The sequence below is a fragment of the Mastigoproctus giganteus genome, chromosome 12 (assembly GCF_048544385.1).
Source record: "Mastigoproctus giganteus isolate SK-2022 chromosome 12, ASM4854438v1, whole genome shotgun sequence".
In the NCBI taxonomy this organism is placed as follows: Eukaryota; Metazoa; Arthropoda; class Arachnida; order Uropygi; family Thelyphonidae; genus Mastigoproctus; species Mastigoproctus giganteus.
This window is the reverse complement of record NC_143586.1, coordinates 86,205,252-86,218,546: the sequence shown is the minus strand read 5'-3', so window position 1 is coordinate 86,218,546 and position 13,295 is coordinate 86,205,252. Positions and strand designations below refer to the sequence as shown.

Below are 13,295 nucleotides of genomic sequence, written 5' to 3'. Positions count from 1 at the left end.
TTACCATTGGTAATCTATCCATTCATTATGATTGTTGTATCTAAAAATAAAGATTAGAAAGTTGGTAAAAAAAAAAATAGACTTCTTGTGTTTACCCTAGTACAGGAACTGGATACTTGTAAATGACTGATGTAAATGAAAAAGAAAAATATGTAATGTGCTTAATAAAGGAGTATAATCTTCGGATTTCAAAATTGGTGATAGGTTTTCAATGATGAGAAGTGTAGAAGTATTTTAAAATTAAGCCAAAAGAAATAAAGTGTAGTGTATACATTAGTGTGACTAGGTAATTTAGCTTCACATTGTGGCATTTTATTGTGTAGTATAAGCACCTATTAGAGGAATTCCAGTTGGATCAGAATAGTAATTCTGCAAAATAGGTAGAATTAGTACTTTATTTACAAAAATCCATAAAAAATTCACTTCAGAAACTACTGCAGTAAACGTTTGACCTATATTTAGAAAGATATCAAAAAATTTCAATTTTTAATCATTGATTAACAGTTAATATGGGAATATAATTTTCAAGCATCACATGTCAGGTTACTTGCCATGACTACGAGGTTAATAAAGCAAAATTAATAAATAATCATGTAAACAGAACAAGTAAAAACAACATATATAAAGAACTTTCTACTTACTTAAGAATGCTTCTGTTTGCCAGAAAATTTTTACATGATTTATTTTTGTTTAACTTGGAATGCTGCTGTTTGTTGGCCACTTTTTTAATATTTCTGGAAATTATTTTTTAATGTATCGTTACAATAACTTGATTGTCAGCTTCACACACTACACCTTAGTGTGTGGCTGACAGTGTAATAAGGACAACAATTTGATCACTCAAGGAGGGTGGTATAGGAGGTATCAAGGAACATCTGAGAATTATCTGTATTCTTTTAAAAAATTAGCCAGATTTCAGTGAATGCTGGTTGTGAAATATATTCACTATTCTCCAGTTTTTAAATGTGATCTCAGGGTTTACTATATATAGACATGAATATAATCTGTTGTTTGAGAAATACTATATATTAATGCATTCAAAAGTACACTGAAAGAATTTCATTTTGTACTGTTTTGTGTATATAAATTATTTTGCAGTTTTGTTTTTATAAAGAAATGTATCAACTGTATTTCAGGAAACAGCTTCAAGAAGAATGGCGGCAGCACAGAGACCAACTGAGGGATGAAAGACAATGGCGAAAAGAAGAAAAATTAAAAAAAAAAGAAAGGAAACTTAGAAGAAAGGCAAAATTTGAGAATATGGCATGTAATGTTGAGAAGATGAACTGTTTTACTCATGATAATAATCACTGGAAAACTCCACCATTTTGGACATGTAAGCCTGTTTTTTTTTTTTTTTTTTTTTTGTAATTCACTCTTTGTTATTCATTATGTGGCTATTTTATATATAGCAGTGGGTATGCATATGTTAATATGCACCTGTAGAGGATTAAGGAAAGTGTAGAATCCTACTTTTGTTTTGATTCTTGCTTTAACAACCTTATTACTAAAATAATAAGAGGAGTTTACCTCAGTATAGTACGTAGAACACTTCCATATGATACCCTCCAGAAATTAAAACGGAAAAAATGAAAAAAATCGACAACTTACCGGTACATTAGAGTAAATGTACCGGTAAGTTGTCGATTTTTTCGTTTTTTCCGTTTTAATTTCTGGAGGGTATCATACAGAAGTGTTCTACGTACTATATTGAGGTAAACTCCTCTTATTATTTTACTATTTACTCTTATGTACTGGTAAGTTGTCGATTTTTTCATTTTTTCCGTTTTAATTTCTGGAGGGTATCATACGGAAGTGTTCTACATACTATATTGAGGTAAACTCCTCTTATTATTTTACTATTTACTCTAATGTACCGGTAAGTTGTTGATTTTTTTCGTTTTTTCCGTTTTAATTTCTGGAGGGTATCATATGGAAGTGTTCTACGTACTATATTGAGCTAAACTCCTCTTATTATTTTACTAATATTATTATCAACGTAGAACATATTGAGTAGTACAGCTCCCTGTACTCAATGAGTCATAATATCTAATTAACAACCTTAGCAAAATCTCTTCGTATCACATTAAACATTCAGTGCTGTCTTTGATTTTTCACCAGGAAGTGATCACAAGATTCTTGAACAACCTTCATGTCAAGTCGCACTCTACCGCATTCTATCAGTTATTTCTAAAATCTGATTCAAAGCCAAATCTTCAGAGCCAAAATCTTATTTTGTGTTTTTTTTATACTATTATCCCGCTAGTTCGCTAGTTTTCTCCCACTCTTTTCCTCTTGTGTATTATTGATTCTTCCACTGACCAGAAATCCTATCCATAGTTTTACTGATGATCAGTGCCGTACCTAGGTACGGGCAGACTGGACAGTTACCTGGGGCCTGGGAATGCAGGGGCCCCGAATTCTGATGATATTTAATTATTTTAAATATAAAAAAATGGTTGTTTCTTAATATAATACTTTAGTTATACATACAGTCAGGCCTCTATATAACTTAATTGATTGTTCGCTTTAAAAAATTCGTTAAACAGAAATTTTGTTATAAAAAAATAGATAATAAAGAAATAAAGTTCAACAGAACCGAAATGTCAACACCTTGAAGGAATTCTCACTGGTGAAGACGGGAGCAAAGACTTTAATCCCAAAGAGTTACATCAAGAAATCAAATCTTTGCAGCATGTTTTAAAAGGGAAAAAAAAATCGGTTTTCTTAGAATTATTGACATTTATTCAAGAAAAAAACTTAGTTGAATTATATGCCAACATCACCATTTTTCTTCGGATATTATTAACATTGCCAATTACAGTTGAGTCTGGAAATGGCAGTTTTTTAAGACTTAAAATGATTAAAACATACATGAGCAACAATTGGCCAAGAAAGAATCAATGGATTGGTCATTATGTCAATAGAACAAGATGTACTAAAAGATATAAAAACATCAGACGTTATATACAAATTTATATCAAGTAAGCCGACCGGGCTAGCCGAGTGGGTAAAATACCTGCCCGGCAACCCAAAGGTCGTGGGTTCGATTCCCGCCTCGGGCTTGGATCAAAGTACTGCAAAAACCTTGGGAGGTGCAATATGGCCACAGAAGCCGATGCGCCAACAACTACCAAATCACAAAAAAAAAAAAAAAAAAAAAAAAATATCAAGTAAATATCATAAGGTAATAATGTAAAAAATTTTAAGTTTATATAAATAATGTACTAGTCATTAAAGTTGAAATAAATAATGTACTAGTCGTTAAAGTTTAAATAAATAATGTACTAGTCGTTAAAGTTTAAATAAATAATATACTGGTCATTAAAGTTTAAATAAATAATTATGATGTGAATAATTTTTGAGTGTTTCCTTTATTTTTGAAATTTATGAATTCTACCTTTAATTTTTGCGAGGGGCCCCCCAGATGAATATTTCACCCAGGGCTGACAGCTAGGCACTGCTGATGATAGCACATGTCATTCCATCTCCCAGTTTGAGAAACCTTGCTTTGCACAAACTGCTTCAAGTTCTCAAATATCTACTACCAATTCCTTAAATGCTGATCTCCAGATAATTCTCCAGTGGGGAGGAAGATAACTTAGTTGATTTCAATCCGTCTAAAACTGAGTCCTGTCTTATATCCCACAAAAAGGATTCTTCTGCTCTTGTGCTTATCTTCTAATCTCTCTTGGCATAAGCACATTACAAATATTGCTTCCTCGGCATCTAAAAAACTTGGTTTTCTCTTTCACTCTCGGTGTTACTTTTCTTCCAAACTGCTGTTTCTCTGTACAGATCGCAAACCCACCCTATCATGATATATTGTTTCCACATCTGGGGCAGTGCCCCCAAATCATCTGTCAAGCTTCTAGATTCCATTCAAAAGAGGGCAGTCAGGTTAATTAATGACTCATCTCTAACAAAGTCTCACCACTCTCTGTCTCCTAGACATTCTGTTTCTCCTGTCCATGGAGCACTATCCATGAGCACTGTCCTTCTGAATTGTCTTGTATGATTCCCAGTCCCTCTACCAAATCAGTCTGAACACATGCCAAAAACAGTTAAGATCTTTTTACTGTCCAACTTCAAACTCACAAAACCAACTTTTCTTCTTAATTTATTTATTCAACTTCTGTTTTCTGGAACAACCTCCCTTCATACATATTTCTTGAAAATTACAATGTACAGAAAATCAGGTATAATTCCAACAGTATCTTCTCAACCTTCAACCCATACATGGTACTAAGTACTATAGGTTGTAATACCTCTCATGCTTGGGGTTCTCATTAAAAATAAATAAATAAAAAAGATAACTTTCACAGCAATCATTTCTGAATTCATCATTTTTTATGGTTTGGGCAGTGTAATTGTGAGAATGCGTCAGGTGACCTGTGACAAAATTACAAATTACATGTTTATTTATAATTTAGGTTACTTTTTTTTACTCTCTCACTAGTTCAATAAACAACTAGCCTTTCCCTAGTTATTTTTAAAAAATTTATTATTGTTTTCACATAATAAAGACAAGAACATGAAACTCAGTATTCTCTCAAGATGGACATTACTTTGTGGGGAGCAATATAAGCAATTTAAAATTTTGTGCACTGTGAAGCATGCCAGATTTGAAATCAGTTTTCAAAAAAAAAAAAAAAAAAATTGAAAATGGAAGTGATTAATAGTATTAATATATATATGCACATGCTGTCCAGTCAAAACATTATAACCACCTACTGCCTAACTAGTGGGTGTGTCGTCCTCTTGCCCAGTATTGCCACTTCATGGCAAGGCATTGACTCTATAAGGCCTGAATGTTGCAGATTTGGTATTCATGTCTGCAGATGTTCTGTGGGATTCTCATCTGGTTAATTTGGAAGCTAAGGTAGCACATGGAAGTCACTTTCATGTTTGACAACCCACTCTTGAACAATACTGGTAAAGTGGTAGGATACATTATCCAGTTGAAGTACCATCAAGGAAGACAGTCACCATTAAGAGATGTACCTAATCAGGCACAGGATAGGTAGTTCTTGGCATTCAGAGTGAAGTTTATGGGTATTTGGACTCCAAGAGGTTTCCAGAAAAATATCCCCATACCATAACATTGCCACCACCTGCCTATTTCTGTGGAACAAGCATATCAGAGTGATTCCTCTCCACAGTTTGTCACCATATCTTTCATCTACCATAGCATAAAACATGATTTATCAGAAAAGGCAACTTTTTTTCCAGCTCATCAGTGGTCCAATACACCTTTACAACATGGGTACCTTGATTGTATGTCTACTCTGGCAGTCCATACAGACGAGGATTTGTTGGATTGTGGTCTTGGAAGCCCGGCTGGTTGTCCCCTAGTTAAAGTCCATGGTTGGCCATTCCACCATTTTCTGTCTATTGGCCCACACAAGGTCAGCCGACATTCAACAACAACCATTGGTGGACGTCCAATTCCTGCTGCTCTGTCCATTATCTATCCATTCTTGGAACACTGTAACTACAGCACTCCACCATAAGATTCGCTGTTTCCATAATACTGCCACCCTTCAACAAGTCCCCAGTACAGTAAACCCCCGCTATTCGCGGGGGTTACGTTCCTGAGAAATGCCGTGAATATCGAAAATGCGAATATTGAGTTATGGGCTCCCATAGTAACAAAGGGGTTCCGTTCCAAAGTATGAAATATATAAGAAAAACTAGTCTAAAATTTTGTCTATGTATGTATTATATGTACCTTCATAATATGACTATGAACATTGACAGTACATAGTGAAATGCAAGCATATGACATCGAAATGAAAATAAGAAACAATTTAATATTAAATGTAATATTTATTAGAAATTTCAAACAAATCTTTCAAACCAGCGCCTTTGCTAGCTAAAAAACTTATCCGCTAAAAAGTGTTGATAAAAGAGTTTTGCCTTTTCACGAGTGAACTTAATGGAATTTTATTTTGAGTTCGGTCTTCTATCCACAGATTTAAAGCTTTTTACATTTTTTCTAATTTAACATCATGAGTTACAGAACAAAATTTTGAAGCAATTAACGTGTTTTCACGGACACTACGGCAGATTTTTTCTTCCGATTTTTTGATTGATCGTACCGTTGACTCATTGATTTTATAATGTTTTGTCACTGAGGAGACACTTTCACCCTTAGAAATTTTGTCTAATAACTCAATTTTATTCGCTAATGTCATCACCTTCTTTGATATTTTCACATTTCCCTTGTTATTCGTAGCCATATTTTTGTATGGATTAATTTGTCCACAATAAAGTCATTTTCTTCCATTAACACACTCGAAAAAGTCTGTTTTACACTGCAAAACGGTAGATTTATCACTTTTGTAGGCATATCAATTTATAAATTGATAAATTTATTCAATTTATAAGCATATAAATTAAAAGCAAACGAGGAAACCCTCCATGACAAGCGCATAACACATATTGAACAAGGATTAGCGAGAATCATCCACGCTCGCGATTTTGTCACCCCTCTCCCCACACACACTGAGTGCAGTTTTGACCGGGAAAGATAATTTTAGCCACACCCATGTTGTTCATGGCGGAAAATGTTCATGGCGCTTTAAAATTCACATTTTTTTAGGTTTCATTTTATATTAAATCAGCAACCACGAATACAGATACCGCGAATACCGGGGGTTTACTGTAATCATTCGCTCTGGGGTGGTTATGGGCTACCCCTCATCATATAAAATTATCCACTGTACAAATGACCAACCATGGGCTGCGATTGTCATCAGAAACCCTGATATCACAGCAACCAAGATCACCCCACTATGCACTTCCATCAGTGCCTGTGCCCAAATCATGACATCTCTTGGATCACTGTTCATCCTCTCTCTCTACAGCCATCCAGGTGAAGACATCACTGCTGCGATCTCTCTGATTGAAATGGCACTCCAGCTCCTCCCGGGTGGGCATCTACTGATAGGCATGGACTCAAACTGTCGCTCGCCACTCTGGCACAGTCAGGCACCAGATAGGAATGCCCTAGGAAATGGCTCAAGACTGGAGGACCTTATCCTCACATCAGGCTTACAAATCTTAAACCGCCCAGGACATCTACCCACTTACAGTGGCCCACTCTGGGAGAGCGAAATTGATATCACAATGGCTACGCCTGACTTAGCCAACAAACTTTCCGGCTGGACGGTCCAGGAGTCCTGGACCACTTCAGACCACAGAGCGATCACATTCTCCCTTCTTCGCTCGGTGGAACGCGTCGCATCGATTCCAAAGGACATTGTGCGTTATAATACCAAAAAAGCGGATTGGCAACGCTTCCTTGTGGAACTGTCCAGAAGGCTACCGGATGATGTTCCTCTACCGGCTTCACTCTCTCCAGATCACTGTGTACGCAATATTACTACCATCATCAAAAGTGCCTGTGATCTGTCCATTCCGCGTAGGAGGCCATACCGCTATGCTGTCCCCTGGTGGAATACAGACCTTCGGGACTTAAGAAAGAGGGCACAACAAGCCAGGAAAACTTACCAACGTGCACGTGCTCATCTTCCCCCACATGAGGTTGAAGCTGCCCGGGAGGCATATCGGGTAGTTAGAAACATGTACACCAAGGAAATTCGTAAGTGTAAGAAGGAATCATGGCACACCCTGGTCTCTACTATTGGCAATGAAGACCCATGGGGCATCGTGTTCCGTATCGTCACCAATAGGCTGCCTAGAGGTGAGGTTCTTAGTACAACTCTCAAACCGGATGGCTCTTCAACCTTTACCTGGTCTGACTCAATAAACAATATTCTTGATTCCATTTACCCTACTGAATTTACAGCGATGTCACTGGAGCAGCAGCAGTTCATCGACAGTAATCAAGCTTATCAGCCAGAGGCTACGGAACCGCCCTTCACTATGTTAGAGATGAATATGGCTCTGGCTAAAATGAAAGATGGCAAAACGCCAGGTGCTGACTTACTCGAAGTCGACGTAGTCAAGAAATTCGCTGAAGTCTATCCCACCACACTCTTGAGCCTCCTCAACAGGTGCCTTGCTGAAGGAACCTTCCCTGTACCCTGGAAGACTGCTACTCTCAAGCTGATCCTGAAAAATCCAGAAAAACCGCCCCAACTTCCTGCTTCCTACCGACCAATTGCTCTGCTCTCCGTTTTGGCCAAGCTTCTAGAACGACTTCTGCTGTATCGCCTTTCCATCTGCTATACCGATAAGCAACTCACCTCACCATGTCAGTTTGGATTCAAGACAGGCTCCAGCACTGAAGACGCTATACACAACTTGATTACCCAGGCCACACATACAACTTCAAAGTATACTCTAGCCATCATGGTGGACTTTGCTGGTGCCTTCGATCGACTGTGGTGGCCCAGTGTCCTTCGGAGGCTTCGGCAGGCAAACACGTCCAAAAACCTATACAATAGTCTAAAATCCTATCTCAGCAATAGAAAATTACAAGTTGTAAACAAATACCAGACTATGACAAGATGCGTTCACCGGGGTTGCCCCCAGGGCTCTATCCTTGGGCCATTTCTCTGGTCCATTGTTCTGGACGAGTTCCTGGGGTTTGACCTGGGTGGAGCCAGACCCTTAGCCTTCGCTGATGATCTTGTTCTGGTGGTGCAAGGTGACACAAGAGCGGCACTGGAAGCAAAAGCAAATACAGCTCTGGAAAAGCTCCAAAACTGGGCAGCACTCCACAACCTCTCAATTTCTGGTGAGAAAACAAAATCGATTCTCCTCAAAGGAAAGCTACAAATACGCAGGCCTCCAACAATGAAGTTAAATAACATCCCTATACGTCTCTACACAGAAGTCAAATACCTGGGAATCTACATTGACACCGGTCTTACCTTTCACTCTCATCTGAAGTACTTATCCACAAAAATCCGAAAGTATACGGCTATGATAAGAAGAGTCAGCAGAGCGGACTGGGGTTTGAAGCATAAAGCTTTGTCACTCATCTATAAAGCGGCGTTTCTCCCAATTGTGTGTTATGGAGCCTCAGTTTGGTGTACAAAGGCTATCCTGGAAAAGAACAAGCGTAAACTTGACTCAATACAAAGATTCATGATGTTATCTATCGCACTGTCAGCACCCCTGCCCTACAGGCTATTACTGGATGCTTGCCACTCTATCTTGAGGTGATTAAAAGGGGACTTTACCATCGATTAAAGAAGGGAATTCCGACACAGTTGTTAAATCTTCAACTGCAACTTACCAATGACCTGAAACAAGAAAGAAAACGTATCTTCACACACCTTCAAGGAATTTGGCAGCATTCATGGGAAACCACGCCCAAAGGAGAAATTACCAGAAGATTCCTCCCATCCATTGACATGACTTTCCCGAAGTCTCCTTCCTGGTTTTCACCTGGTCTGCAAGTTACATTCCTGATCACAGGACATGGGCCCTTTCAACAAAAATTGACAGCAATGGGAATTGAAAGCAATCCATTCTGCCACTGTGGCGAAGAGGAGTCATGGGGGCATCTCATGTATGAGTGCCCTGCTTACGATGATTGTAGGCTCAAATTTTTAACTGAAATCCAGGAGAACCCTCGTAATCATGAAACATACCTGCTTCAGAATGAAACGACATACAAAGCCTTAACGAGTTACGCACAAGCTGTCTTTACCATCAGACGGGCAAAGTTTGCTGAACTTAGAGCTGCTCAGAACAACGACCTTCAAGTGCAAACACAAACTGGGGTCGGATAGCATTTTCCCAAACTGATAAAAGAGTAAGACTGAAGATTAAAATACTATGCTGGCATCATCATGGTTGGCACTCCTTGAAAAGCTGACTCCCAGAGAGTGCTTGGCCTTTGGCACTCGCACAGTGGCGCCTGCCCCTGTGACTTTTGATCCCTCTACCCTTCCCCTATTTCTCCTTCCTCGGGTGGACTGCCTTCTCTATCTGTCCACTTTAGCTTGTTCCTCACATTCAGATCCCTCTTCCTCTTGTTCCCCAGACCTTCTCTTCTCTTCTTCTCTCTTTTTTTTTTTATTTTTTTAACTTGGTCTTCGTCCAGGACGCTCAGGCGACCCTGGCGGAGACTAGCCAGAGAATAATGGGCAGCCTGGCTACCTCCTAGCGGTGTGTGCGGGCAACGTGAGGTCCCACCAGGGGCCCTGCGGCCAAATGCCAGGACACCCAACAGAACCTAACGCAATATGTCATATACAACAGACAACACTTTTCTGGCATTTACAGTAGTTCTGTATTTCTTCACAGCGTACATATGGCGCAGATGTGAGAAATCACAGGTGGCGCCTGACCCTAACACTATGCACACTATGTAATCATAGCTGTGAGAAATCACAGGTGGCGCCTGACCCTAACACTATGCACACTATGCACTATGTAATCATAGCTTTTTTGAAGCCTATCAGATCACATTCATTGCACATGTCGATCAAATGCTTAGATGGACTGTATGCCATGAACCAGCAGTATTGCATTTACTGGTTCTCATTGCAATGTGTGCCACCATGCAGGGAGAACAGCCAATTGCAAAACATGCTGATCATAATGTTTTGGTTGGACTGTGTGTGTGTGTGTGTGTGTGTGTGTGTGTGTGTGTGTGTGTGTGTGTGTGTGTGTGTGTGTGCCTGTGTGTGCCTGTGTGTGCCTGACTGCCTGCCTGCTTGCCTGCCTGCAATAGAGATTTCGTTTTTTAAAAGTTTTATTGTACACACAATAAGCAGAAAAATATGTGCATGCACATGTTTAAAATTTCAAGAGCTTATACAGTCTTTTAAACTGGAAAATGGAAATATAGTAGATAAGTGTTTATATTTTATGTCTGAAATGCTTTTTTTTTTTTTCATGGGAATTAATTTTTTATTATTGAATATAAAGGTATAAAAACTGCAGCATTTTTTAAATGAGGATGAAACATAAGTATGTTTTCATAATGGTGAATAATATAAATACAAACAGTATAAAGTAGATATGATTAAAGAGGCCTGTGCGCTCTGGATTCATTATTATCAAAACACAGAGCAAAAATGGATACAAAAATTGTGACAAGTTTAATAATAGGAAATATACATATATTAGATTAGATACATACAAACAAAGCTTTTGGTTGTTTTTTCAACCTTCCTCAGTTAAACTGACAGTTAAGAATGGAGCATGAGGACGTGTGTGCCAATCTTGTACGTGAAGTGCGTGATTAATTGTTGGATGTTGAAGCCTGTAGCTGTGATACATGCAGACGTTGCCAGCATTTGTCAGTCAGGATTGCTGTTTAGATGATAGGGTGGACTTGACGTCCACTGTTCCTGTTGACTGAGGTATTGGAGCATTCAATGTTCAACGACTCCAACCAGGCGCATCATCGATAGTGGCGGGACTTATGCACAATCACGACATCGCAGTGTGGGTCAATGTCGTGGTGGGTTGCCCAAACGTGTTCAGCAATAGCTGAGTGCTCCACATCCGCTAAGCGGATTGCTCTTTTGTGTTCGGAAAGGCGTTTTTTGAGCCGTCTTCCAGTTTCCCCGATATAGCAGCTAGTGCACTCACAGCAAGAGATGCAGTAGACCAATCTGCTTTGTAGTAAGGTGGGGACTAGTGTTTTTACTTTAGAGATGAGGGAATGTAATTTTCTGCCTGGCAGTTGTATGCATTTTATCCCATGTGATTTTAGGACCCTAGAAACCTGTTGTGATAGGTTTGGGTAGTATGGGATAAAGGCACTCGCAGCTGAGTTTCTGTTGGTCGCTACATGGCCACGTGTCTGAAGGTCACACCTGTAAAGGGTATTGATGGGATAGTCACACCTCGTAAGATCCGCCTTGACTTTAGCAATTTCGATGCGCCTCTCATTTACAGAGCTACAGTGTGTCCAGGCATGAGTTAGCAAGGTTCGCGCAGCGGCAAGAAGAAGAAGATGGCTACGTGCATGTGCTGACTGGAAGTTGGTAAATTGGCCAGCACACATTGGTTTACGATGGACAGTTGTCTTCAAGCACATGCCCTTGTGCCAGACAAGGGTGTCTAAGTATGGTATGGTGTTGTCCGACTCTAGCTCGATGGTGAATTTTATGAAAGACGACAGAGAATTGAGGTGGTCTAAGATTCGGTCACCTGAGTTTCTGGGGATAACCACGAACGCATCGTCCACGTAGCGACACCAAAAGGTAATGGGATCTGGTACATTTGTAAACGCATGACCCTCTAATTCCTCCATCGTGATGTTTGCCGTGACCGAACTAACCGGGGAACCCATGGCTGTGCCATGTACTTGTTGGTAAATGGAGTCGATGAACATGATTGCACCACCTGTCAAGCACAGTCTGAGGGTGGTGGAGATATTGTCTGGTGTTAGTTTGGTTCTGCTGCCAAGGGTTTGGTCGTTATCTAAGAGTTGCTTTGCACATGTGATGGCAAGTTCTACTGGGATGGAGGTGAAAAGTGAAACTACATCAATTGATGCCGTGATTTGATCTTGTGAGATGGATATGGTTCGGATCCGTTCTGTGAATTCAGTACTGTTGGAGACGGTGTTGGTGGTTTTGCCTACTAGGGGAGAGAGGAGCCCCGAGACAAACTTAGCTAATTCATAACTCGGTGAGCCACAACAGGAGACAATGGGTCTTAACGGTATACCTTCTTTGTGAACTTTTGGTAGTCTGTAGAATTGTGGAATCTGGCAGTCGGAGGTGCCTCCATAGCCAGGTGGGAAGGAGCAGCAGCATAGCACCGCTTCTTGATTAGACCGGGGTTCGAGCCCGTCACCACCAAATACGGAGGATGGGGAAAGGTCAGGGAATGACCACCGCATATCCCGGAGCAATATGGCCTTAGTTGCTAATGCTCCTAAAAAAAGAAAAAAAAACCAAACCAAACCATCTGGCAGTCGGAGGCACGGAAGTGATTTCGTGTTGATTCTGTTATTTTCTTCTGTTTAAGCCAACTGTTGACGAGGATGTTCACTTTCGACTCCCATCGTTCTAAAGCTTTGATGGGAGGAATGGTTAAGGGTTGGTAAACAGAAGTGTCCTGCAAAAGCAGCAAGGCTTTTGTCTCGTAATTTGTGCAATTCGTTACAACTGTTCGACGTCCTTTATCTGCCAGTAGGATGACGATGGATGAGTCTTGTTTCAGTGTCTTAAGGGCAGAAATTTGTTTGTGTTTGAGATTGGAAGAAGCAGGGCGAGCATGGTGCAAAATTACTGTAGTTTTAGGCGAATTGTGTTTGCCACATCTTCAGGGAAACATGTTAAACACTTCTACGCCTAAGGCAGTATCAGTGATTGGTGGGTTTCTTGGGAGAACAGCAAATTTCATACCCA

The 13,295-nt window shown here is 39.7% G+C and overlaps 1 protein-coding gene across 3 annotated transcripts in view; it reads left to right on the top strand.

Annotated features, from left to right (window-relative positions):
* The window catches only part of Sulf1 (Extracellular sulfatase Sulf1), a 242,783-nt gene that overhangs the window by 185,525 nt on the left and 43,963 nt on the right, over positions 1 to 13,295 (top strand). For all 3 annotated transcript variants that reach the window (XM_090386513.1, XM_090386512.1, XM_090386511.1), the window contains one exon: positions 1,137 to 1,336. In XM_090386513.1, coding sequence (XP_090242639.1) covers positions 1,137 to 1,336 — 200 coding nt within the window. The remainder of the gene's footprint in view (positions 1 to 1,136; positions 1,337 to 13,295) is intronic.